Source organism: Molossus molossus, unplaced genomic scaffold (genome assembly GCF_014108415.1).
Source record: "Molossus molossus isolate mMolMol1 unplaced genomic scaffold, mMolMol1.p scaffold_m16_p_19, whole genome shotgun sequence".
NCBI lineage: Eukaryota > Metazoa > Chordata > Mammalia > Chiroptera > Molossidae > Molossus > Molossus molossus.
Genome location: NW_023425354.1, coordinates 48,928,064 through 48,954,802, shown reverse-complemented (window position 1 = coordinate 48,954,802; position 26,739 = coordinate 48,928,064). Strand labels below are relative to the sequence as shown.

The 26,739-nt window shown below is 39.2% G+C and overlaps 1 protein-coding gene, 1 non-coding gene and 1 pseudogene across 6 annotated transcripts in view; 2 read left to right on the top strand and 1 right to left on the bottom strand.

The window, feature by feature from the left end:
• The window catches only part of NDEL1 (nudE neurodevelopment protein 1 like 1), a 52,364-nt gene that overhangs the window by 3,930 nt on the left and 21,695 nt on the right, over positions 1-26,739 (bottom strand). For 3 of the 5 annotated variants that reach the window (XM_036267718.1, XM_036267719.1, XM_036267717.1), the window contains exons 2-8: positions 20,661-20,758; positions 18,625-18,778; positions 17,638-17,786; positions 15,829-15,965; positions 14,837-15,010; positions 9,603-9,694; positions 6,158-6,309 (exon numbers count right to left, since the gene is read on the bottom strand). In XM_036267718.1, coding sequence (XP_036123611.1) covers positions 6,158-6,309; positions 9,603-9,694; positions 14,837-15,010; positions 15,829-15,965; positions 17,638-17,786; positions 18,625-18,778; positions 20,661-20,746 — 944 coding nt within the window. In that variant the 5' untranslated portion in view covers positions 20,747-20,758. Of the gene's footprint in view, positions 1-321; positions 1,752-1,886; positions 3,109-6,157; positions 6,310-9,602; positions 9,695-14,836; positions 15,011-15,828; positions 15,966-17,637; positions 17,787-18,624; positions 18,779-20,660; positions 20,759-26,739 lie in introns of those variants that run through there. The other 2 variants (XR_004960263.1, XM_036267720.1) reach the window with 2 other exon arrangements.
• On the top strand, positions 7,861-7,964 carry LOC118635209. Its single transcript, XR_004960532.1, has one exon. It is a non-coding gene; the product is annotated as a U6 spliceosomal RNA (small nuclear RNA).
• LOC118634894 lies at positions 25,618-26,608 on the top strand (annotated as a pseudogene).

Sequence of the window (26,739 nt, the reverse complement as noted above, 5' to 3'; positions counted from 1 at the left end):
AAAAACACATTCCACCGAATTCTTTAATAACATGGAAAATGTATTAAATGAATGTAACTAACGGTACATAAAAAAAAGGTTACCAAACTGTATATGTTCACTGATGTGAAGAAAAATAAAACCTAAGTAGTATATATTCTAGATTCTAGACTATAGTCCTCTATATAGATAGGCATTACTATCTATGTAGCTAAATCTAGGATGTATGGAGATACACACACACACACACACACACACACACACACACAATGTACATAAAAGCATATATATTATAGAAGGAAAATTTAACAACAGTTACTTTTCTTCCCTCTGGGTTATGGGTAAATTTTGTTTACTACTTTATATTTTTTAATTGTTTTCCAAATTTCCTGCAATATACATGAATATCTTAATGAAGGGGAAAAAAGTAACTTTTTTAAATTGTTAAGCGAGCAAAGCCAGATGGGTAGGCTTCTCTGCAGACTCATGAGCAACCAGCCCCGCACAGGAGTCTACATAGAGGACCCAGCACCCGAGTCCAGTGATGCAGAGTGCCCTGCCTCAGACCCACACGCCGGCAGCACAGCCATGGGAAGCAGTGAGGGAGTGAGTGCAAGGCCTGGAACCTCTCTCAGAAGCCACTTCAGGCTTCCCATCCTGAAAACTTACTAGGAAAATCTGTCCCACCAGTAATTTGGGAGATGCAGCCAACTGCAAGGAGCCGCACTGCACCACACTTGCCCACCACTGTCGTCTCCTCTCATCTACTCATCAGAGAAGTCTATCTAGAGTTGAATATAGACTCATTCTTGCAAAAAATGTACACACATTCCCTACAAAGATGGTGGTCCACACACTGAAGAGGTGAGTGTAATCTCAGAGAAACAGGTGTGCAGAGATTTGACAAATGACTGTTGTCTACTCTAAAGAAAACAATTAATGCCTGAAGAAACTAACCTCAGAGTACAGATTTTGAGTTTGAAATCAAGCTACCCACATACAGGCCAAGAGCAACAGGGGGACTGTGACACTTGTAATTTCTCCCTGCTGTACACATTTTCACACCTCAGTGATACATACCAAGGACTCCTGTTCCTTTTTGGGGCTAGTGGAGGTCTGATATTTGCACCTCATTGCATGTGAAAATTTGAACTCATCCCTCCCTACTCTCCCAAGACTATATGCTTATGCCTCCTCTAGGGATAGGGGCCCCGTCCTATATGCCACTGTAGCCCTCACATAATAAGAACCATCTGTCATTTGTCTGACTAGTCCCAGAGCCCTAATGCCTGCTTCTCCTAAAACCCCACAGAGAACTAGGCAGACCTCGCGAACTTCAGCTTTAAACAGGTAAACATCACATTGCCTGCCTCAGGGCAGGGAAACCTGTACAGTCCCCAAAACTCAGCAGAAAGGGAGCACTATGGGTACCAAGAAGAACCTGGCACCTGTTCCACAGGGGTGTGCTAAAGCAGCAACCATAAGGGTGGCTCCACCTGCAGGTTTAGGACTCAGATTTGGCATTTTTAAATTAGATGGATCTTTAAAGAACATAAAGTTCATCCCCACTGTTGCATTGCTAAGAAAACCAAAGTAGGCAAAGGTCCAGCCATTCACCTGAGTTCACCTATGAGCCCATCAATGGGGAAGCAGGGCTCATAGCCTGCCTCCAGATGTCCAGGCCATTATCCTTTCCCAGTATCCTCCTGGCCAGAGGACACCTGACAGCCCTCAGTGAGTAACCACTTTGGTGTTCCCAATGCAGGCCAGCTCTAATGGGAAAAATAAGCAGTGCGATCAGAATACAAAGGGACAAGAAATTAGGTAAGTCATTTCTCAGTATAAATGGAAATTCTGATTTGCAGGTTGGGTAGAACAAGGAGAGTAACAATCTACTAGGGTCTCACCTAGCACTTCTTTTCTGAGTCAAGAAGTGGGAAGTAAAAGACCAGAGGAGGAGAAAGCTGATCCCAGAGGTAGGATTGTCAGTCTGATGAGGTACCTTCAGGGAAGTGCAAAGCTGTGAAATGGGGAAAAAAACACCTCCACACTCACCACATTTGGATTTGGGGAGCAGATAAAGAGCCAAAGAAAAATATCCCAGTGGACAACACAGAAATGAACGGAAAGAGGAAAGGCAGGGATGGAGACACAGGTCTGGGAATCATCTATCTAATAAAGGTTACAGAAGCAATGAAATTTCATGGTCTTACCACCAAAATCTAGTTAGAGTCTGAAAACTAGAAAATCCAGGTGAGAAAAGGAACTAAGGTCAGTTGTAAAATGGCAACAAAAGTGTAAAGGGGAAAAGAACCAAGGCACATTTAGAAGCTAGTCAGGAGGACAATAAATCGAACCATGAGAAATCAAGTATGGACAGTAAGTCCATCAAAGAAGCAAGGCCAGCGTGCCTGAGAGGGCGGTAGAACAAAGCACGAGAGTGGGCCAGAGCTCGTTCAGGAGAGCAGCAGACACACCCCAGCCCCAGTGTCCCTAGTTAGATGGGCCAGGGGAAGCCAGCACAGATCAGCCAGCTAGAATCCTTGCCCCAGGCTCTACAAACTGAAATGTACCTTCCTGAAAATTAAAAAGGCAGATTTTATATCATTCCAATGTACTTTGGGAAACAAGAGTGAGTACAGAGGGGAGAGTCCCCACACAGCAAGGCTCCATAATCATTAGTGCCTGCTTTGGGGAAAAAAAAAAAAAAAACACACACACACACACTGGGTAACAGGAAGAACCCCAGGCCCAGTCAAATGTGGTCCCAGGGCCTGCCTGCTACCCTTGACCCCCACCCCCAGACTCCTAGCATTATCACTACAGCACCTGACCACACACAAAGTGCCATCAGGTCTGCCATTCACAACTGCCCCAGAACCACTACAACTCATTAGTTTTTGTTTGCACAGCTAAACCAATGATGGTATACAGTCAAGTCAAACAGGAACTTGAAAGCTCACTTATGGGCTGTAAGTTGGTTAAAGCGGAGTCAGCCCCATGCAGTTAGTAAAACCAGTTTGTTAATGTGTCTTCCACCACACACCATGATTGAAAAAGAATAAAAAAGAGCACAGCAAACAAATTCAGTTACCCATGAACAATGTGGGAAATATGACTTTTTCTTGCCTAATAAAAAAAAGGAAAAAACATTAAACAGCAATACAAATACTATTTTCACATTGTGCCCTAAAATTAGTTTATCCCCACCTACCTAACACATAGCCCAAAAGAAATCTGACTGGCTTACAAATTTAGGGTAAATGATACGTAAGAAACTAAATAAAAACTATGAAGATAAAAAGAGTATTTTGGAGAAAACTCAAGTGACTACACTACACAAGAATTCACATCCTTTCAGATGAGTGATATGAAGGGATATTAGTGAAGAAACAGAGCAACACCTGGGAAGCAGATCCAGCAAGCCATATTTTAGAAAATTGCAAAGTGAATCACAGACTAGATAAAATCCTGATTCCAAAAAGCCCTCAAATAACCAGAACTTACAGAATATTTTCAAGTCCCATAAAGTGATGTATAATAAGGGATACTGTTTAATGCAGTGAGGCCTCATTGCACCTGAAGATTTTGAGGGATGTGAGAGGGCGGGGTGTGTACACATGTTCACACACATGCGCACGCACACAAACCGACTTTGATTAACCTCCCCAAACAACGCTCCTCTAGGTCTCTAGGAGCGCCAGCGAAACTACAGTGACAGTGCTGCAGACACTCTGCTTAGGGGTGAGAGGTGGAGCAGGCATATTCTAGAGCCAGACTTCAGAATGAAGTTTTTTCTCATCCTGAAACTACAAGCTGCACAGAGTCTATAAGAACTGGCATTTCTTCTTTTAACATGACAGAGCTAGTAGTTAAGATATTCCCCCCCTTCCTTTTGCAGCTGGTAAATACCATTGTGGATTTTATCTAGTCCATAGGTCTGCAGGAAGAAAGGCCAGAGGTAAAAAGCCAGGTCGACTAGAAGGAAGCCAGAATCAAAATAAAAGCAGCAAGGAAGTAAGAACACAGCAAAACCCACAAAAGAGAATTATAGGAATATGGCAACTAGACAAATGCAACTCAAGCAATAGGTTAATATTTGATTGTGCATATACAATCCATTTACCATTTAAACTAAACACTTGAGAAAAGACCGACCCACAAAAGCATATTTAACTCTTAATCAAAACTAAGTATCATCTGTAACTTTCTATAGGGAAGTACATTTCCAGGAGCAGTTCAGGAAATAAAGCCTATACCTGCATCTAGGATGCTTCTCGGGGGACAGGGGTAAGGGGGCCACTCCAGGACAGTGCCCAAGGCCCACTCTGGACCAGGTTACTCTGACTCCTCCACATCTGCCTAAGACTGGGTTCATCTCTGGGGAACCATGCTCTGGTGCTCTGCATCAGGGGTCAAGTGGAAGCCAGTCTCTAACAAAGACAGGAGCAGTGAGCCTGAACTGACAGTATTATTCTTCCTTCATGACTGTTCTAAGGACTTTCTACATGCAAAGCCATCTGTCCGACCAATCCGTTTCTGGTTCATGTCTATTGTCACAGCATAAGGTGCCCTAGGCCAGAAATATGATTCCAGGTAGAGACTAATAGCTACTCTATTGGAGGTAATTACAAGTTGCAGGAAAAAAATAATTAGGCACTGTTTCCAACACTCAAGAAGATTGCCCCTAAACTTCCCCTATATTGTTTGGAGTAAATGGCAATTTTAATGTCAAATACCTATTTATTCCATTTACTATTAACATATAAAAATGAGCATTCCCCAAGGTTGCCTGAAACTCATAAACCTGAGGAAAATTTTGTATTTACTCCCCCTGAGGAACCCCAATGGTTAAAGTCAAGTTCTGATTTATATACTGATATTTCAGAATGTGCTCCTTAATGAAATATGTATACTTCAAGGTAGAATTCTCTAAAGAGAGAGAGAGAAACCAGAACACTCCATTCCACAAGGGTGGACAATAGGAAGCTTTTCAGAGTGGACTGTGTACCAAATCAGGTCCTCCATAAATATGCCATAGTTACTGAGGAAGGCAGAACATAAAAGCGCCTTTAAGAAATTATGAAATTTCTAGAGTTGTATCTGCACTGCTTTCACAGAACAAGAAAGAGCAGCCTCTATGACTCAAACAGAGACAGGGCAAGGGATCACGGTGCCCCCGTGCTGTCCTAATACAGCTACCTTAGGTAACATGGTCAGCATCCCCAGACCATAGGTCTTAACTATTGAACTAGTTACCTAAATTAAGGCACACCCATAATAGAGTATAACCATGCAATGTTTTATTTTTTAAATTGAGGTAGAACAATATGTACTGACATGAAAAGATATTGGCAATATAAATCATGATAGGCATGTTGCAGAGTAAATCTCATAAATTTTAAAAGCTTACAGAAGATACATAAAAATATGATTTTACATGCCTAGAAATAACTGTCAAGATGCAAAGACAGTGTGAAAACAAAAAATGTTTACTTTTTACTTTATGTACTTCTGTACCAACTGAAATTTTTTTGCATTAAAGATGTATCACAGCTTCAATCTTAAGACAATTTTAAAATTCTCAATTCCCCAAAAACTATCTTCACATCATACAAAATTTGTATCTCCTAAACTATATTTAATTCAATGGTTTTATATTTTTCTAAATCTTCAGACAGAAGATTTGTTTCAGAGTTTGCATATATACATAACTACGGTGTTCTCTTCTACCCTTCACAAACATGGGGGGGTGCAAAAGTTAGTTTACAGTTGTATGTGAAACAGTTTATTCTTGTATTATTATTTATTATTGTCCAAACAAACAACTGCAAACCTACCTTTGCCCCATCCTGTACTTGCTAGGAAAGTCTACTAGCCTGTAAGCGCCTTGAGAACAAGGACTATATCACAGGCATTGTTAATCCCCAGAGCCTAGCACTGCTGCCTTTCAAGAGTCTGCTTCCAGGACAGACGCTTCAGAGTCAGGGTTCCCAGGGCAACAGACTCCATGGGGACTAGAAGACAACAACAGATTTCATGTCCCGTGAGATCTGAATGATAACAGGCTTCAGGCAGGTTTATCAAATTGAGTTTAACTTTTCAAAGCTTGAATAAACTCACTTAATAATGTGTAACTTTACTACTCAAAAAATTATTTTAAATTTCCAAGACTTACCCTTTGTCGAAGAAAGACGTATGCCCTGATCTAGAGAACTTTGTGCCGTTGTTATTCATCACCCCACAGTTAACATTCCCTGAAATATAGGATTTTCGTGATGCTTGGTCCTTTGCAAAATTCCTACAAGCTGCTAATTTGGATTCTAAAGCCTACAAAGGGAAGAAGAAATGATTTGGTTGTCAAAACAGTAACTGCACATAAAAATCTACATTTCAAACCACTCCTATTTTGAGACTCAAACCTGATTCTCTCAGTTGATAATGGTGACTACTTGAGCCCAAATGAATCACCTTTCTAGCAGAAAAAGGAAATATTCATGCTGACTCCCTTTCTAATGAGTTCAGAATATTTTACTTATCCTCTCAGTATTACTGAGGAATACAAATATAATCCTCACTCACATAAGATAATTGTGACACAAGCAGACAGAGACAGACCCCAAGTCTCTTGACCCCATTCATTACATCTTTCTGAGTTGTAATGTTTTGTTAGTTGGTTAGTTAGGGGTGAGTGTGGGTCTGTGTGGTAGGGGGCTGTTTTGGGAAGAAACACTATAAAAAATGCAAAAATATCACTTGAGAGTTTTTTAAAGCAGTCAATTCTTTCTATAGCATTTCAGTTTAGTTATTTCTAATGCATTTAAATGGATAAGAGCATTTACAACACCTCATATGAAGTTAAAAGCTATTCTATTTCTTAGAACACAGTGTAAATGTCTAACTGATACCTTTTGTCTATAATTAAATAATTTACCTGAAAATGACACCAGACCTTTTAGCATTTACCTCTAAATTGAGTGCCCTTCTTAGCACCTGTCATCACAACACCTGGCCAATGCCAAGCTCTACAAACAGATGACATGCAGAAAACAGGAGGAGTTCCTCATCTATTTCCATCACACACAGATATCACCAACTCCCCCTCCCCAGAAACACTTTGACCAACTCAAACCTCTCTCCCTGCCAAAAAATAGTCCATTCCTATTATCCATGACACTAAGGGATTGGGAATGCATAGGTAAATTTAATCCACAGATAACATATACACTTTAAAAATCCTCCCCCATAATTTCAATACAAACTGTTAAGAAACAGCAATAAAAATAAACTTCTTTCTCTTCTCCTTTCCTATAACAAAAGAACAATGACCAATAAACAGAAGAGAGGTAATGACCTTGTAAGATAAGCATTATTTTAGCAACTTGGCCCTGGCCGGTTTGGCTCAGCGGTTAGAGTGTCGGCCTGCGGTCCGGAGAGACCCGGGTTCGGTTTCCGCTAAGGGCATGTGCCTCGGTTGCAGTTTGTCCCCGGCCCTGGTCGGTCGTGTGGGTGGCAGCCACTCGATGTGTTCCTTTCATATCGATGTTTCTCTCTCTCTCTCTGTTCCTCTCTCTCCCTCCCACTCTACCTGAACAAAAAATAGAAAAATGTCCTCAGGTGAGGATAAAAAAAAAAAAAAAAAAAAAAAACACAAATAGAACAAAAAAAACCTGGGAGGATGAGTTAAATTCCTCATCTTTTTGTTTAAAATTAGTAAGTCAAGATACATAAAATAAACACATTATTTCAAATTATAGAGGCAAATATCATAACTCTTACAACAAATTAGATAAAAATGGTTATCTTAGAAGGAAAAATTACATACTGTATGAATGACTTGTGCACATTATTCTTTATAGTAACTTTAAAATGCAGTTTAGAGTGCTCACTTCAGCAGCACATATACTAAAATTGGAACGATACAGAGATTAGCATGGCCCCTGTGCAAGGATGACACGCAAATTTGTGAAGCATTCCATATTTTTGGTGTTACCTCAAAAAATTAAAAATTGAACTTCCATTTGACCCAGTGATCCCACTTCCAGGAATATATCCTAAGAATCCTGAAACACCAATCAGAAAGAATATATGTACCCCCATGTTCGTAGCAGCACTATTTACAATAGCTAAGATCTGGAAACAGCCCAAATGTCCATCGGTAGACGAATGGATGAAAAAACTGTGGTACATTTACACAATGGAGTACTATGCAGCTATAAGAAAGATCTCTTATCCTTTGAGACGACATGGAGGGACCTGGAAAGTATTATCCTAAGCAAAACAAGCCAAACAGAGAAAGACAAGTATCATATGATCTCACTTATTTGTGGAATATATGCACATAACAGTCTGAGGAATGGGGTAGTCCCAGAGACGTAGAAGTAGGGTACAGACTGACAATCCCCAGAAGAGGGAGTGGTGGGGGAGAGATAAACCACAGAACTTATATGCATGTGTGCATGAACAATGGACATGGACAGCAAAGCTGGGGACAGGGCATGGAGGGGGGGAAGGGGGAATCAGAGGGGGGAAAAGGAGAAACATCTGTAACAAAAATAAATTAATTAATAAAATAAATAAATAAAATGCAGTTTAGAGTTAATCTGATGGAATTATTAAAGATAATTCCATAAGCCAGAAAAGCTAAACATAGGACTTTGTATCGTGGCCTCCCATTTCTTCTTCACAGAAAGTATAATGCAACTTCTACTTTTTTCAGAAAGTGTCTCATACAAAAAAATAAGTAAAGGGTGGTGGATAGTGGGAAGTTTCAGGGGTAGATTACTGAAAAGAGAAGTTGAAAGTCACTGAGAGAAATAAGAAAACCTTAAATCCATACAGTTATATTATTATTTCCAGTGATCTGGATGAAGGAAAGGAGTAGTCCAATTTCTTGACTGATCCAGACTGCAGGTCTCCTCCATGGCCAAAAACATCATAATCAACAGTAACACAGTAAGCAATATGTGCATATCACAGATGAGTAGGAACAAAGTAAAAGCAAGAAGAGTGCTAAAAAACAAACAAACAAAAAACAGAGTACTACTCTCTTGATAAGGTCAAAGAGTATTATACAGAGTAAAAAACTGAATAAGCAGAAAAACAAGTTTAATATTTCAAAAGCCAAACTGTTCTGGAATACAGGTCAGAGCCAAGGAGATGGCACTAAAGTTGAGGTGGCCAAGGAGAAGCAAGGGAAGCACAACTAAGAGAAGAAAGTCATGTCACAGACCATGCTAAATCCTACAAAGAAAAAGCTCAGGGATAACCAGAAGGATGGTAAAAACAGGATAAAGTGGCAGTATAAGACATACAGCAAGAAATATTTTAGAAAAAAAAGGAGGACTCATGGTCTTTTAGAAACAGCCATGGAGAACACAAAATATACCCAGTGGAAACTTAGGAGCTTAGCATGCTGGACCTTCTGCAGAGACATCAGCAAGCCCAAACCCTGGAGTGTTTATCTGCATCAGCCTCAACTGGTCACTGGATGCTTTTGCTTCTCAGCTTAATTACAGCCTTTACCACGGGAAGGTATCCTTTTTTCTTCCCTCACTTCAAATTAAGAAATAATTCATACCTTGGCAAATGAAACATCTAGTGATAAATAATTGAATGCTTACCCCTACTTTCCGTAAGAGATCCCCCACAATGTTTAGTGCTGATATCCTAGCTGAAGGCGTTAGTGGACTGGTACCAAAACCGTTTGGTATAGCTAGAGAAAAATAAAACACGAGTAATTATACATGCAATTTGGGTTTTGTTGTTATTACAAAACAATATACATTCAATGTAAAAAAAAATTATATAGTATTTCAAACTACAGCTAAAGTATGAAGTGGAGATACCACAAATATGTTTAACTGTTCTCCAATTGATGGATGTTTAGATTATATCCAATTTTACATCATTACAAATAATGCTAAAAGGACAAATATCCTTAAAACATCCAGATAAGTATTTCTGAAGAAGAGACTCCTAAAAATAGAACTGCTGGATCTTACGATATGATATGCCCCTTTTCACCTTAACAGATACTGACTGCCAAAAGTTATGTAAATATCAGCAATTTATATGGTGGTGTCAATAATATTAGACATCTTTTTTTTGACAATTTGACAGTCATTTTGTTTTAATTTTTATTTCCCTTCTGGAAATCATCTACTTATCTTTTGCATTTTTTTCTACTGAGTTGTCTTTCCTTTAATCAATTTGCAAGGGCACAATACATTATAGGTATTCACCCTTTCTCTTATATATGTTATATTTCTGAGAGTGACATTTATCTTTAAACTTTGTGTTTTGAGGAGGAAGCCTTTGGCTCACCCACCTCAATATTTTAAAAAATGTTCTCCAGCCCTGGCTGGTTTGGCTCAGCGGTTAGAGCATCAGCCTACGGACCAAAGAGTCCTGGGTTTGATTCTGGCCAAGGGTACGTACCTCAGTTTCAGTTCATCTCCTGCCTCAGTTGGGGTCATGCAGGAGGCAACCAATCGATGTGTCTCTCTCACATTGATGTTTTTTCTCTCTCTCCCTCCCACTCTGTCTGAAGATAAATGTAAAAATATCCTCGGGTAAGGATGAAAAAAAAAAAAAAGTGCCCCAGCCCGACCAGTATAGCTCAGTGGTTGAGCATAGACCCATAAACCAAGAGGTTGCCAATTCGATTCCTGGTCAGGACACAAGCCCAGGTTGTGGGCCAAATCCCCAGTGGAGGGCATGCAGGGGGCAACCAATCAATGTTCTCTCTCATCGATGTTTCTCTCTCTCCCACCTTCCTCTCTAAAATCAATAAAAAAAAATTTTAAATACTTTCCCCATATTTTCTCCTAATGGTTTCATAAAATTTTCTTTTATACTTAGATCATTAAACTCATGAAATATTTACATTTTTTTCTCCAAATGGGTAACCAATTGTTAGAATACTACTTGGTGAAAAAGACTTATCTCATCTGAAATGGCACTAAAACCATAATATACTGAATTCCCTATATATTTCAAGTTCCATTAAATTATTAGTCCACTCTGCCAGAAAGATGCTGCTTTAGTTATTATAGTGTTAAAATAAATTTTGCTATCTTGAAGGGCAAAGCCTCTTCCTGTTAGTGACCTATTTCAAACTTTTCTTGGCTATTCGTGCACCTTTACTCTTCAACACTAACTTTAAAATCAACTTGACTACTTAAAAAGTCCTATTAAGATTATTATTAAAAATTTTAATTATAGCCCTGGCCGGTTTGGCTCAGCAGTTAGAGCATCAGCCTGCGGTCCGGAGAGACCCGGGTTTGGTTCCCACTAAGGGGGCACGTACCTCGGTTGCAGTTTGTCCCCGGCCCTGGTTGGTCGTGCGGGTGGCAGCCACTCGATGTGTCCCTTTCACGTCAATGTTTCTCTCTCTCTCTCTGTTCCTCTCTCTCCCTCCCACTCTACCTGAAGAAAAAATGGAGAAATGTCCTTGGGTGAGGATAAAAAAAATTTTAATTATTGATTGATTTGGGGAGAATGGACATTAACAAAATTAAGTCTTCCCATTCAGAATCATGATATTGAACATGCTATTTTCATGCTCTTCTTCCGTGTCCCTCAGCAAAGGTTTCCAATTGTGCACATTTCTTCAAATTATTTTTGAAATAATATAGCATATGGTTAAGAGCTCTTGACTGAAACTGCTAGATACAAATCCATCTCTGCCATTTGATGACTGTGTGACCATGAGTAAGATACCTTCATGTAAAAGAAGCTAATAATTAACTTACCTTATACAGTTGTTATGAAGTTTAAATTAATTAGCATGCTTTTATTATTATTATTTTTTAATACTCACCCGAGGATATTTTTCCATTTACCTTCAGATGGAGTGGGAGGGGGAGCGGGGAGAGAGAGAAAGATCGATGTGAAAGACACATCAACTGGTTGCCTCCCACACGAGCACAGGGACTGAACCGCAACGGAGGTACATGCCCTTGACTGGAACAAAACCCATGACTCTTTGGTCTTCAGGCTGATGCTCTAACTGCTTAGCCAAACTGGCCAGGGCAAGTTAACATGCTTTTAAAATGCCTAGCATAGCCCTGGCCAGTTTTGCTCAGTGGTTAGAGCGTCGGCCTGCGGACCAGAGAGTCCCAGGTTTGGTTCCCGCTAAGGGCACCTACCTCGGTTGCAGTTTGTCCCCGGCCCCGGATGGGGTTGTGCGGGTGACAACCAGTCAATATGTTGTCTCTCACATTGATGTTTCTCACTCTCTCTCTCTCTCTTGCCCGCCTCTTCCTCCCACTCTATCTGAAGCTAAATGCAAAAATGTCCTTGAGGATAAAAATAAAGTAAAATAAAATAAAATGCCTAGCATAATAAGTACTCAATAAATGTTAGCTATTATTTTTTATGTTTTCTAGAGAGTGCTAATGGACATGTAAAATGCTTTTGCTGCTGTTGTTTACCGTCCTTGTCCTCCAGAATGTAATCTTATTGAAGGTGGGGACTTTGTCTTATTCACTGCTATACTCCCAGCACCTAGTACCATGGGTGGCATTAACAGGTGCCAAATGTAATATAAATAGACTGCTGTACTTTCCTTGGCAGGGATTTCTGGATCTCAGTTTTCCCTATTCTCAAATTTAGGTATTATTTCTGTGCTTTTATGAAATGCTTTTTGGAAACAGGCATTGTATCAATACAATGCAATAAAGACAGACCATTTCATAGAGATCAGTTCTTCAACCGTGTCTCTGATTTCTCTGTCCTCCTGCTTCTATGTCTATGCTCACTTCCTTGTCACAAAACTGGATCACAAAAATGATCCAGTACACAGAAGCTTTCAGGTTAGTGAAAATCTGTGCTGTCAATTCCAGTCTAAAAGAGTTTCTGTCTGGACAAATATTATTGCCTTAGGATTGACCTATCTTAATTCTGTGCCAGAGTAAGCTCTGGGTCCTACTGACACTCCCCCACCACAAGTTCTTACATGAAAACTCTAGTGAGCTTATAAAAGAATGTACACCCCTCTCTGGGTGTTAACTTTGATTTAAGCTCCTGACTATTCTGCTTTAATGCTCAAAGAATTTTCAGAACTTATCTGCATAATTCTAATTAGTGAAAGCAAAGCTTTGTTAATTCTCAAATGTTAGTAATTCTGAGGGCCTCAAATACACAAGCACCATTCTGAAAAATGAACGTTGAAAGCTTTTGAGGACTGCTGTAACCTATATACTACCTGCTCTATGCCCTCAGCAGCAAACTCAACACAAACAAGTAAAATTAGTAACACCTTCTGACTATTCAGCATTTTCACATACCTTATCTAATTTCACCTCGTAACATGGAAAAAAGAGGATGAATTATCCATTCAAGGGCTACTGAGCACTTGGAATGTGACTAATGCAATCAAAACTGATTTTAAAATTTTAATTCATATTAAATTAGTAAAAATTTAAATTTAATTAATCATATGTGGTTAGTGGCTACTGTACTGGACAGCATAAAGAGAATTTACTGCACTAACTGCCCAGACAGAAAATCTTCTATTACTATGAAAGATAAAATCCTATATTTAAAAAAGGGGTAGGAAGCCCTGGCCGGTTTGGCTCAGCAGTTAGAGCATCGGCCTGCGGAACAGAGAGGCCCGGGTTCGGTTCCCACTAAGGGCACATACCGCGGTTGCGGTTTGTCCCTGGCCCCGGTTGGGGTCGTGTGGGTGGCAACCACTCGATGTGTCTCTCTCACATTGATGTTTCTCTCTCTCCCTCCCACTCTATCTGAAGATAAATGCAAAAAAAAAAAAAAAATGTCCTCGGGTGAGGATAAAAAAAAAGGGGGTAGGAAGATGTTTCCATTTGGGGAGAACAAAGTATAGGGGACTGGAAGCAGCTGAAATATGATCTGCACACTGCAAAAACTAAATCTGAACTGAGAGCTTTAGGGTTCTATTCTAAGGTTCTATCTAGTGGCTACAAAATTATTTTTCTGCTTGTCAGGATTAAAAAACACACTGGCTGGTGGCAAAAGGAATATTCTCTATATACTACTCAACAGTTACTCTAACTGTCACTTATGAAGCCCAGCCAGTATGGCTCAGTGGTTGAGCATCGACCCATACACCAAGAGGTCGCTGGTTCAATTCCCAGTCAGGGCACATGCCAGGTTGTGGGCCAGATCCCCAGTGCGGGGTATGTAGAACGCCGCCAATCATCTCATCAATGTTTCTCTCTCCCTCTCCCTTCCTCTCTCTCTAAAATCAACTTTTAAAAAAATTTTTTAATAAATAAATGTCACATGAAAAAAGCTACAGAAACATGTAATAGAATGGACCTGTCTATTGAAGTCAAGCTTCCTCAAGTCTGGTAACTCGAGTCTCTACACATCCCATGTATAAGGGCTTCTAGTCTCCCCATGATATGTTAAGTGACAAAAACAAGAAATAAAACTGTATTTAAATATGACCACAAAACTTGTTTGTAACAAGGAGGTAGGTACAAACACAAATAAGCACTCTAACAATAAAAAAAATCCAAGCAGTAAGATTACAGATGGTTTTTATTTTTTTTATTTTCTGTTTTTAAATTCTTCTGCATGAACATATATCACTGCTTTATTTAAAAAAATAAAATTTTCTTAAAAACCTTTTGCTTTTAAAAATCTCAATTTATTAAGCTGCTCGTGTCTTAAATGGAGCCATTATTCTCCTTGTTTCCTACATCTGAGTGGCCTAGGAAAATAATTCCTTCTTCTTCACACGTGCTAGATTTAATCAACTTTTTTTAAACTGAAATTATTGCTTAAACTTCAGCAACTCCTGCTTCATTAGTAAACCCTCTTAAGGTGATAATCTACCATAGGTTCAAAATGAAAAGACATTACAAACCTTTTGGTGAAGGAAAACTGTTCTCTGTTCCTTTGCCAACAGGAGTAGCTGGTAAAGAAAGTGACGCTTGAACAGCAGAATCCATCTTTTCACAGTCTAGAGTTGGAGAACTGGGAGCTGACTTCCTGGTTACTTCTTGTTGTCTTTCCCGAACTGCTAGTTCTTGTCTTAAATCTGTAAAATGTTGCAAAGGTAGTTAATACTCACCAGAGAAAGCAAATACATGAAGCAAAGTCACATCTAAAAGGCCATAAAGACAGTCTTCCTAAATTACTATTTCTCAAATATGAATTTCCTATTTAACAATTATTTCTAGGGAAAGTAAACATGATAATCCTACAGTCTAAATGATCTTTTTTAATACTATTTATTTTTTAAATTGATTAGAGAGAGAGAGAGAATATAAATTCTTGTATGTGCCCTGACTGGGGATCGAACCCACAACCTTGGTGTAGCAAGACAATGCTCTAACCAACTTAGCTATCTGGCCAGGGCTAAATGATGGTTTAGAATTTAAAAATGCCATAATCTAAGAGAACAGTTATCTATGCCCATATGCAAAAGTAACAGAACAGACTCTAAAGTGAACATGTGCTTGGCCGGAATAGATCAGTTGGTTGAGCGTTATCCTGTGCACCAAGAGGTTGCCAGTTCAATTCCCAGTCAGGGCACATACCCTGGTTGCGAGTTTGGTCCCCATTCAGAGTGGAAGACAACTAATCAATGTTTCTCTTTCTTTCTCTTTCTTTCTCTCTCTCTCTCTCTCTCTCTCTCCTCCCTCCTCCCTCCCTCCCATTCTAGCTAAAGATAAAAATGGAACAAAAGTATCCTTGGGTAAGGATTAAAAAAGTGTTTCTTTTAATTTTAAAAAGAGTACTTAGCATAGTGTCTGACAAAGTATATAAATGTATAGCTTTAACAAGCTGATCCTGAAGCTAGCTTAGAACTGTGGCTTAGGAACAGTAAGGTTTCATTTAGGTTATAAATTTTACCTCTTGCTTCATCCTTTAACCTCTGAACAGAGACCAACAAAGATTCCTTTTCATCAAGTTCACTTTCTAAAAATGCATTTCTTTCAATGGCCTGATTTAGCCTTTGTTCAAAGTCTTCCAGTGAAACTATTGTCGCCCTAAAAAAATAATTAGAATCCACAAATTAATAATGTACAAATAGGTAATACAAAAGGAAACTGTCAGTTCACCTCATACATTTTCCTGACCTAGAAAGCCTGGCCCAGTTCAAAGAAAATGACCTCACTCCCTCTGACCTCTGATAGCATTTAGTGTCTCTACTATCATTTAGGGCCATTAAATATATTATTTTCTTTTAAATTCCCAACTAAATTCCTTAAACTTCCTTAAAAAAAAGTCTACTTATTGTAAAATGTATATCTCCCCACTGGATTTTACAATCAAGTTTACATATTTTCAGGAAAACTTTTCAATAGTTTTAGAGTACGTAAAATTTAACTAAGAATGTGTTTACAATATAAAGTCCCAGGTCCCACTCTTTATTTTTTCCCTACCAACCGTTTTCTTCCTGCATTTCTCACCTTACTCCTTTATTCAACGAACATTAACATATACCTACTATGTGCCCACTACCTGCTATGTGCTATCTGCTACAGATATAAAACTCCCAAACCTCAAGTCAGATCTAATATCTCTCAATTCCATTTGCTCTTCTTCAATCTTCTGCCCTGCCCCCCCCCCCCCCCCCCCCCCGCCTTAATTCTCCACCCATCACCTGGATTACTAAATGGTCTTTACATCTCCTCTCTATTCCATTTCCTCAGTATCATCTTCTGAAATCACAATCTGAAATTTTTCCTTTGTTTAAAAAAATTACTATTCAAGAGGCCCCCATTACCTAAAGAATGACTATCAAACATTGCACACAAGGTTCTTCACAACCTGGCCTCAACCACCTTCCAGTCTAATCTTGTCCAGCAATGTCTCTATACATTTCAATCAAAGTGAAATAGTAATACCTCACACACTTTTTGGCCTCTCTGCCTCTGCATCTCTCTCTTCACCAGGTTAACTTCTATTTCTCCTTATAGGTTCTGCTTCCATAATTCCCCCAGAGTTACTTCAGTTGCTCCCTGCTCTATGCCCTGGAGCAACTTGTACACTTTTTACTAGAGCATTTATCATATGACATGTCCACACCTGTTACACCCAGACAGTAGCTAGTTTATCTTTGTATTTTCAACTCTAGCATCATGTCAGGCATTTAAGAGTCACAACTATTAAGGAAAGAAATACCAGATAATAAAGTAAGAGGAATTAAATTTGGAATAGTTAAGATAACTGATTTACAGATATATGAAAGCTTGGCAACAGTAATAGCAAGCCACTATAGGTTATTCAGCAAAATCGTAATGAAAGCAGTATTTCAAGAAAATTCATCAGTCAGTGTAAAACAGAAGAGAATAAAAAGGAGTAAAAATTTAAAGACAGATTAGCTAGGAAATAACTGCAGAATTCAGGTTTAGGATGTGAGGACCTACAAAAAGTGTGGTGGTACTGAGAACAGAGAGGAAAAGATAGAGGAATGAATGAGATATGTTTTAATGAAAAGCCAACAGGAACAATAGTACATGAAAGAACGAAAAAAGAAAAATAGAAAGAAAAACTTGGAAGGGTATTATCTGAGGAAATAAGAGTTTTAGGTTGGTTTCAATGTGATGAGTACCAAAAGGAAGTGTTCTGGGACTAAGATCTAGGTGATAGGTTGAACCTAAAGACATACATTTTAATCACTGATCACCAGCTTTGGTTATTCTAACAAGCATTCACCTTTTTGCTCGCTCTAGGTCGTCATTGGCCTGCTCCAGCTCTCTCACATACTTATGCAACTGCTCCTTAATGGCCCGAGTCTGACTTAAATCATCTTCTAATACTGAGACCTGCTTGTAGCTCTGTGCATATTGATGTTCTAGTTTCTCCTGAAGGCATGGGTATAGGAAAAAAGAATGTGTTATTACTATATAGTTTTCTTTAATAAAGAATGCAACCCAAGTTAAAGGGGAGGGAAATTCAAAGGAATTCACCCACAATCCAAGTTGATGGTACCCCTTCTCCTCTTCACAATATTTAAAAACAATTACACACTTATTCCAAGTGCCTTAATCAAAGTTTAACCAGTCTCCTCTCAGAAATCTAATAATGAATTCTCTGAAAAGTATAATAAAACTGTTGCCTCAAAAACCCCAAACATGGTAGGGAAACTTCTGGGTTCTTAGGCTGAAGGCAGCTCAGGGTGAGCACAAAGAAGTAGACTGATTGAGTTTAAATTCCCTACCCCTTACCTGCCCACCCCCCCACCTTCCACAAACCCACCTACACCCCAGACATCGAAAGTCTCCAAGCATTTGGCTAAGGCAGGTGGTGGTGGCGGTGAAGAACTACAAAAGGGGCTAATCCTTATACTCCTAAAAATTCCTTCTTAAAATGCAATTTTAAAAGCCAAACTAAAGGGACCATGAACAATAATGAAACAAATGTGTATATTTGACCTGGCCGGTGTGCTAAGTGGTTAGAGCATCAGCCCTTGCACCAAAGGGTCTTGGGTTGCAGGTTCAATCCCCAGCCCCAGTCAGAGTGTGGGCAAGAGACAACCAATAGATAGATGTGTGTGTCTCTCTCTCTGTTCCCCTCCCCACCCTTAAAAAATATCAATGGAAAAAATATCCTTGGGTGAGAATTAACAACAACAAAAAATACATTTCACATTTAATAAAACCCAGTACATTAAACACCAGAGCTTCTACTGCCACCAATTACCTTTAATGCTTCCACTTCATATTTCAGTCTTTGGTTATCAGCTTGCAAGTCTCTATTTCTTTGTTCAGCCTGTACTAATTGTGCCTCCAACTCTGCTTCTAATTCTCTGCTTCCTTCCTGAAATTCAACTAGCTCATCCCGAGCTTCCTGGAAGCTAATCAAAAACAAAGTGAAAAAGAGGAGTTATATTTAGTAGGAACCAAAAGGATCATCTTGAAAATGATTATGTATCAATTCAAGAATTTTTGCCTGAATGCTATGCTATACTAAAATATACAAAATAATAAAGACAATCTGTTTTATATTTCTTACTCTGTATTTGAGGCTCAATGAAAATGAGTTATAGGCCCTAAAAGGACTCACATTTTATACAATCGTTGCTAGCTCTTCCTTATTTAATGTGTTAATAAAGAAGCACAGCCCTGGCCAGTTTGGCTCAGCAGTTAGAGCGTCAGCCCGCGGACCAGAGAGTCCCAGGTTTGGTTCCCGCTAAGGGCACATAGTGGGTTGCAGTTTGTCCCCAGCCCCAGTTGGGGTCATGTGGGTGGCAACCAGTTGATGTCTCTCTCTCTCACAACAATGTTTCTCTCTCTCTCTTCCTCCCTCTCTACCTCCTGCTCTATCTGAAGATGAAGGCAAAAATGTTCTCGGGTGAGGATAAAAAAAAGAAGTACATATTACTATACCACAAATTAGTTTAATATTTAACATTTAATATTTAATAAGGTTTTTTATATAACTGGTTCCCTTCATAATTATATTATTTAATTTTATGCATTTAAAAACATTATTCTGGCCCTGGCCGGTTTGGCCTGTGGACCAGAGAGTCCCGGGTTCATTTCCCACTAAGGGCACATACCTTGGTTGCAGTTTGTCCCCAGCCCCAGTTGGGGTCATGTGAGTGGCAACTACTTGATGTGCCTATCTCACATCAATGTTTCCCTCTCTCTCTCTTTTCCTCCCTCTCTCCCTCCTGCTCTATCTGAAGATAAATGCAAAAATGTCCCCAGGTGAGGATAAAAAAATAAAAACATTATTCTGGCCCTGGCCAGTTTTCTCAGTGATTTAGAGCATCAGCTGCAGACCAGGGAGTCTCAAGTTCGATTCCAGTCAAGGACGCATGCTCAGTTACAGTTCGGTCCCATGCCCTGATCAGAGTTGTGTAGGAAGCAACCAGTCGATGTGTCTCTCCCTCTCTCCTTCCCACTCTATCTGAAGATAAATAGAAAAAAATAATCTCGGGTGATGATTAAATTTTAAAAAAAAAAAAAAAAAAAAAAAACATTATCCTGAGAAGAGGGTCTACAGGCTTCCCCAGCCTATTAAGGCATCTATGGCACAAAGAACCCCTGCCACAGACACACACCTTTTACATCCACTGGCACAATATAACTGGCATCAGCAATAACAATGAAATAGCAATAAAAGGTTTGATAAGACTTAGGAAACTGTTAACCAAAGTAGGAAAATGTATATGTATTTTAGAAAAATTTCATTTTTAAAAAGAAACGTAAAACAAGTTTTAGTGATTAAAAGATTATGTAAAAGTTCTCCCAACTATTTAAAATAACTAAAATTGTATAAAATTCTCCATATACCTGACACTCTTCTCCCATCCCTCAAAGCTTTTCTGGCTTCAAACACTGATAACACTTGCCTGAGAACTCAGGTCTGTGTATGAAGCCCTAGACAGCCTATCAGAATCTCCATAAGATCAAAATGATGAGGCAGAATCAGTGTACATGCAGTAGGCCAAAGATGGCCAGTTAGAGTAATAAACATAAAAGGGGGAAAACTACCAGGACAAAAAAAATCACAAATGACACCAAGTTTTCTTACTATTTTAATAATTTAAATAATATAAGGATTTATGGCATCTTTGTACTATTTAAATATAAGCAATATTATGACTATTTCTAGACTCCCAATCCTAAATCTGAAACTCTAATTTTAGCTTTATGTCTAAAATAACCAAATGCTAGAGATGGTGTATTCCAAATGCCCTCCCCCGTTTTTAGGATGCTTTTCAACATTACCTTTGTTTATATTTTAAGGACAGTTCCTTCCAGTAAGTAGTTTCCTCCTTTAAACTTGAAAAATCTGGTATATCTTCACCATCCATGATCAAGAAAGCCTGTGAAATATTAAAAAAAAACTCATAAATTAATAGAGAACACAGGAATCTAAGTAAAGTACAGATCTGGGATAACATCACAATTGTAGCATTTTGGAGGGGTTAAACATGAAAGATTCTAAGAGTGGTTAACTATTGTAACTCAGGCACATAAATCAATTCACTGCCCCACTCTTAGGGACCACCAATATTGTGGGTGAGGTCATGACAGGAGAGGAGGTCAACAAAGTTCTTTGGTATAAAGCACTTCTGGTCACAGCCCTAGGTTCTGCTTAACTGGCCCAAAAGAATCATCCTGCACACAGGACTCCAGCAGTTGGCTTAAAGGCAACTGATCTTCTGGGAATCAGGTGACAGAAACAAGCTTTCTGAGAGCTGATGCTACTGCATACCCTTCTGTTGTATAATTGCTTAAAAACACCTGCTTGAAACACTCATGCCAGGTGATCATACTAGGAGAACAGATACTATATTCCCAATAATTTACTATTATTACATTTCTGAAACGTTCCTGTTAATTATCTTTTTATTATTATTATTATTTTTTTATCCTCACCCGAGGACATTTTTCCACTTTTTGTTCAGGTAGAGTGGGAGGGAGAGAGAGGAACAGAGAGAGAGAGAGAAACATCGATGTGAAAGGAACACATCGAGTGGTTGCCACCCCCACAACCGACCAGGGCCGGGGACAAACTGCAACCGAGGTACGCGCCCTCAGTGGGAACCAAACCCGGGTCTCTCAGGACCGCAGGCCGACGCTCTAACCGCTGAGCCAAACCGGCCAGGGCTGTTAATTATCTTTTAAGTCCAAAGTTTCTTCCATTTAATCCACTAATCCTCCAATTTCAATGTTCTTTCATTTTGGATCTTCTTCCAAGGTGTTCTGAGAGGGTATCAATAACTCCTGAAAGCTATTGCCTAAGTATCCTTGAGGAGAGGGACATATTTCAAATTAACAACCCAGATGAAAATACAACTACAGGACATGAGAAGCATTTGGGGTGAGGCAACAATCACTATGTCCCCTGAATGCTCTACACAAGGTCTTTCCCCAAAATGCCCCCCAAAATAAATAAATAATTTGTGTGTGTGTGTGTGTGTGTGTGTATGTAGGTAGATAGATAGATAGATAGATAGATAGATAGATAGATAACACTTAAAATCTATGAATCCAGTCCTAAAGAAACTACAGGCGCTGATCCTCAAATTTGGATAGATGTATTTGCCATTTGAACACTGCCAACCATGTATCAGTGTGCAGCTCAAATATTCAGTTTCTGATACACAATCCAATAAAGTATGGTTTTGCAATATGTTATGAAGATCAGAATAACACAAGAAGCAAAGTTACCTTAAACAGACAAAAAATATATATAAAGAAAAATGAAAGGTTAAGTCTCTCCAGCTAGTTCCTTGAGGGCAAGACCTGTGAGTTGTTTATAAATACCTTTTGCATCACCAGAAACATGGAACATCAGAAATCCAACAAATATTTGAATTGACTTATAATCTTTCATTATCCCCTCTTTACTTTCAAGGTGTCACTTTATTAATATCTAAATTACTATTTCAGGATGAAGTAAGCAAAAAGATTTGTGGATTGTTTATTCTACCTCACACTGCACTGCCATCTATTAAATCAAGATTATAAAACCTATTATTCTCAGCTAGACAAAATTATCAGTCTGAGCATGCCAACCCACATTCACAGTCACTTCCAAAGCTCAGTATAGGCTCCACATCAAAAAATAGGGAGCTGATGGGGCCTGTTGGGGAGAGCCTTGGAGATACCACTGCATACTTGCTACCTAATCACTGCTCAGCCCTTGTCTTAAATATGAATGGGCAACCAAGAACAGACAAATGAGAAATAGCAGTAAGTAGCATGAATAAAAAAATCCTAATGAACTGAGAGGAAACATAATTCAGGAAATGTGCAAACTTTTTTTCTCATACAAGAACTCAGGAGGGTTACCTCCCACACACTTCCTGAGACAGTTACAAAAGAAAAATGAAAACCAAACCCCAGACAGCACAGGGTATAAGAAATAATGGCTCCAACCCAGGATTGCAAAGAAGAAAGGTCCCATGATGAAGACTACCTACTTCATCAGACCCAAAGAGTAACTCAGCCAGATGGATGGCTCCGGGAAAAATGAGGAATCCCACATAACAGACAGCATGACTGGGAACCAGGTAATCTGAGGTTGTGGTGAAAGCATATCATTCTTGTGTCAATAAGAAAAAAAAAGCAGCAGAAACTACAGAGAAAGCAAAATGCAGTATAAGAAAGTCCCAATCCTTATGTGAAATAGGACAAGGGTCTCAAGGTCTGGGCAATTCTAAATGTTATTTCTTGCTAAATGTTAAAATGGAGCACAGTATTTTGGAGATGCAGCTGTAAACAGGATAAACTTGGTAAGAACCCAACCTGATAAGTATAGCCAACTGCAAAGAAGAACATGTAATTGTCCAAATAGTGTATATAAGCAATAGCTAAGCCTCTCTTTGAATATGAATTCCATCTCCTTCACTTGCTGCAAGAAAATGAAACTACCTTGCGCCAACCACATCTCATTCTTGAATAGAGTACCCCAAGCAGCAAACCCTTTGAGTTCAGTAACACCTATATAAAAACATTTTTGAAATTAAAGATTTCAAGTCAGTATTTTAATTTACTGATTTTATATTACTGTGTGCAACTGAGGTAAGTTCCATAATTTTATAGCTATCAGTAATTTCCTACTTTTGGTTCAAATTTACCATAAGTTTTGTGTGCTACTGCCTTGTAAGAGTCCAGAATTTTTTTTAACAAGTTTGTATTCTCTTTTACGCCCCTTCTAATTTTGTAGACTTTGAGGATACCACTGCTCAGCCTTGGTCTTTTCAAAGTGAATATTCGTCTTTTTAGCTTATATCCACTTAGCAGCCATCTCAGTTCCTTAAATATTTTCAAGGTCATGCTTTGGACCTACTCTAGATTACCTTTCTTGAGTTGAGTATTTCAACATTTTATTCATGGGTAGAGTACTTTTTCTTTTAAGTTTTCAGTACCCTTCTGTTACTATTAGTGATGGTTTGGTCCGTGGGCCAGTATCCTTATGGAAGGTTATGACTATTACATGCCTTCCTTGGCATTTAACATTTACTTATTTTAATATGGAGCCAATCCTTCTACAAATAGGGTTAGGGTTGTTTTTATCTATAAACGTTATCATTGTGAAACTTTTCTGTGAGGCTGATTTTTGTTGTTATTACTGACCCATTATTATAGTATCAGAGGACCTGACCTACTAGCAGTTATTACTCTGAAGAGAGCTTAGCTAAGTATTGTTCTCTGAGGAATCTCATTGTTCATACCTCTGGATATACTATAAAGTATCCATTTGTCCCTGATTTTTTATTCTTTAATAGGGCCATATTCTTAACACAACTATCAACTTTTCCAGTGGCACCTGGTGATTCAAGTTTTATTTTATTTTATTTTATTTTTTATCCTCACCCGAGGACATTTTTCCATTTTTTGTTCAGGTAGAGTGGGAGGGAGAGAGAGGAACAGAGAGAGAGAGAGAGAGAGAGAGAAACATCGATATGAAAGGAACACGTCGAGTGGCTGCCACCCACACAACCGACCAGGGCCGGGGACAAACTGCAACCGAGGTACGCGCCCTTAGCGGGAACCAAACCCGGGTCTCTCAGGACCGCAGGCCGACGCTCTAACCGCTGAGCCAAACCGGCCAGGGCTGGTGATTCAAGTTTTAAATAGCCTTTCATGTGAAACATCCTGAGAATCTACCTTCATTTCTTGTATCCTCAACTATTAATTACTTAGTTCATTATCAAATTCTAGAAAAATTATTATTATATTTTTTATTCCTCACCCGAGGACATTTTTGCATTCACCTTCAGATAGAGAGAGAGAGGAAGGGAGAAAGAGAGAGAAACATTGATGTGAGAGAGACACATCGACTGGCTGCCAGCCACAAAACCCCAACCGGGGCCGGGAACAAACTACAACCCAGGTACGCGCCCTTAGTGGGAACTGAACCCAGGTCTCTCTGTACTGCGGGCAGATGCTCTAACAGCTGAGCCAAACCAGCCAGGGCTAGCAAAATTTTTTTTAATGTTTTTTTCCATACACACTTCTCTATTTTCTTGCTGAATATGCGGACTGAATGTTGACAATTTTTCTATTTAACAGGCTACTTTTACAACTTGATTATTGGCCCTTCAAACAGTATTATAATCTATGCCCAAAACCTTTTACTAAAATGACCATCACCTTTTCCAGAATAAACCAATTAAAAACATTTAACCAGGGAATGAGTGGTAGGAGTAGCCCAGAATAGTGGTTAAGAACCTAGACCCTGAAGCCAAACTACCTGGGTTTGAATCAGACTCCTCTACTCATTAGTTGATCTCTCATTAGTTAACCTTGGGCAAGTGACTTATCCACTCAGTGCCCCATTTCCTAACCTGTAAAATGAGGATAATTAAAATAGGGTTGTTATAAAGATTGAGTTAATATTTTTAAAGTACTCAGTACAGAGCTTGACACATAGTAAATGCAGCATATATTTCATTAAATTGTAAAAAATTGGCAGTTCAGGCCCTGGCAGAGTGGCTCAGATGGTTGGAATGTTATCACATACACCAAAAGGTTCAGGTTTGATTCCTGGTCAGGACACATACCTAGGTTGAGGGCTTGATCCCCAGTGAGGGAGCATATGGGAAGCAACCAGTCAATGTTTCTCTCTCTACTCTCTCCCCCTTCATCTCTGACCAAAAAATAAATTGGTTTCAGGCTCTTCTGACACCAGCATCATGAAAGCTGCTTCCCCTGTGTCCATGTTGGCCATATGGCTGCTCTGGTCACATACAGATTTGCCACCTCCACCATCGTCCCTTCCACCTCTCAGCAGTTCGAAATGAAACTACTGTCAGTTCTGGAAGGAAACTTGCCACTCAGATCAAGCAGGAAGTACAGCAGAAGTGGAAGAGTGGGTGGCATCAGGCTACAAATGGTCACACCTGAGCATGGTCCTGTTTGGTGAGAATCCTGCAAGTCATTCTCCTATCCTCAAAAAAAACCAAGGTTGCTGCAGATGTGGGAATCAACAGTGAGAGAACTGTGAAACAAGCTTCAATTTCAGAAAAGAACTGTTGAATTTAATCAATAAACAATAATGATAATGTTGATGGCCTCCTTAGCAGACTGATGAAGAATCCACAATGCTATTTCTCCAGACAAGGATGTTGATGGCTTCCATGTAATTAAGGTAGGGCAAATGTGTTTGGCCCAATATTTGATGTTACTGGTTACCCCATGGGGTATATGGGAAATAAATAGGCGAGCTAGCATTCCAACCCTAGGGAAGAATGTGGTTGTAGCTGGAAGGTAAAATGTTGGAATGCCCATTGCAATGTTACTACACTCAAACGGGGCAACAGGGCACACAAATGTCCTAGAGGTTGTATAATTGTTACAATACCTCGATACACTCTCAAAGAGCAGCTGAAAAAAACATAATTCTTACAGATAATTGTATTTTCCTGCAAGCATTCCAAATCTGATCACAGTAGATATGATCAAGGAAGGAGCAGCCATCACTGATGTGGTAATACATAAAAATTCAAGACCCCATCACTGCTAAGCTCAAGTTGGTCATAGATGTGTATTTTGAAGGTGTCTGGAAAAAAGCAGGTTACATCACTCTAGTCCCTGGGGATGTTGATCCCACGACAATGGTGATGCTAATGAAGAATCCCATTATTGCTGCAAAAAAGGTGCTGAGGCTTGAAGATCAGGAAGTACTGAATTCTGAGGAGCTTGTAGTGGCAACTAATTAACAGTTGTGTCTTCTGCGTCATGAACAGTACTCCAAGCCAATTCAAGAGGCAAAAGAGGCCAATAGAAATGCACTATTTTTTATTCTATTGACAAGGTTTTAAATGATATTTGTGTTTACTGAAAGCTTGCA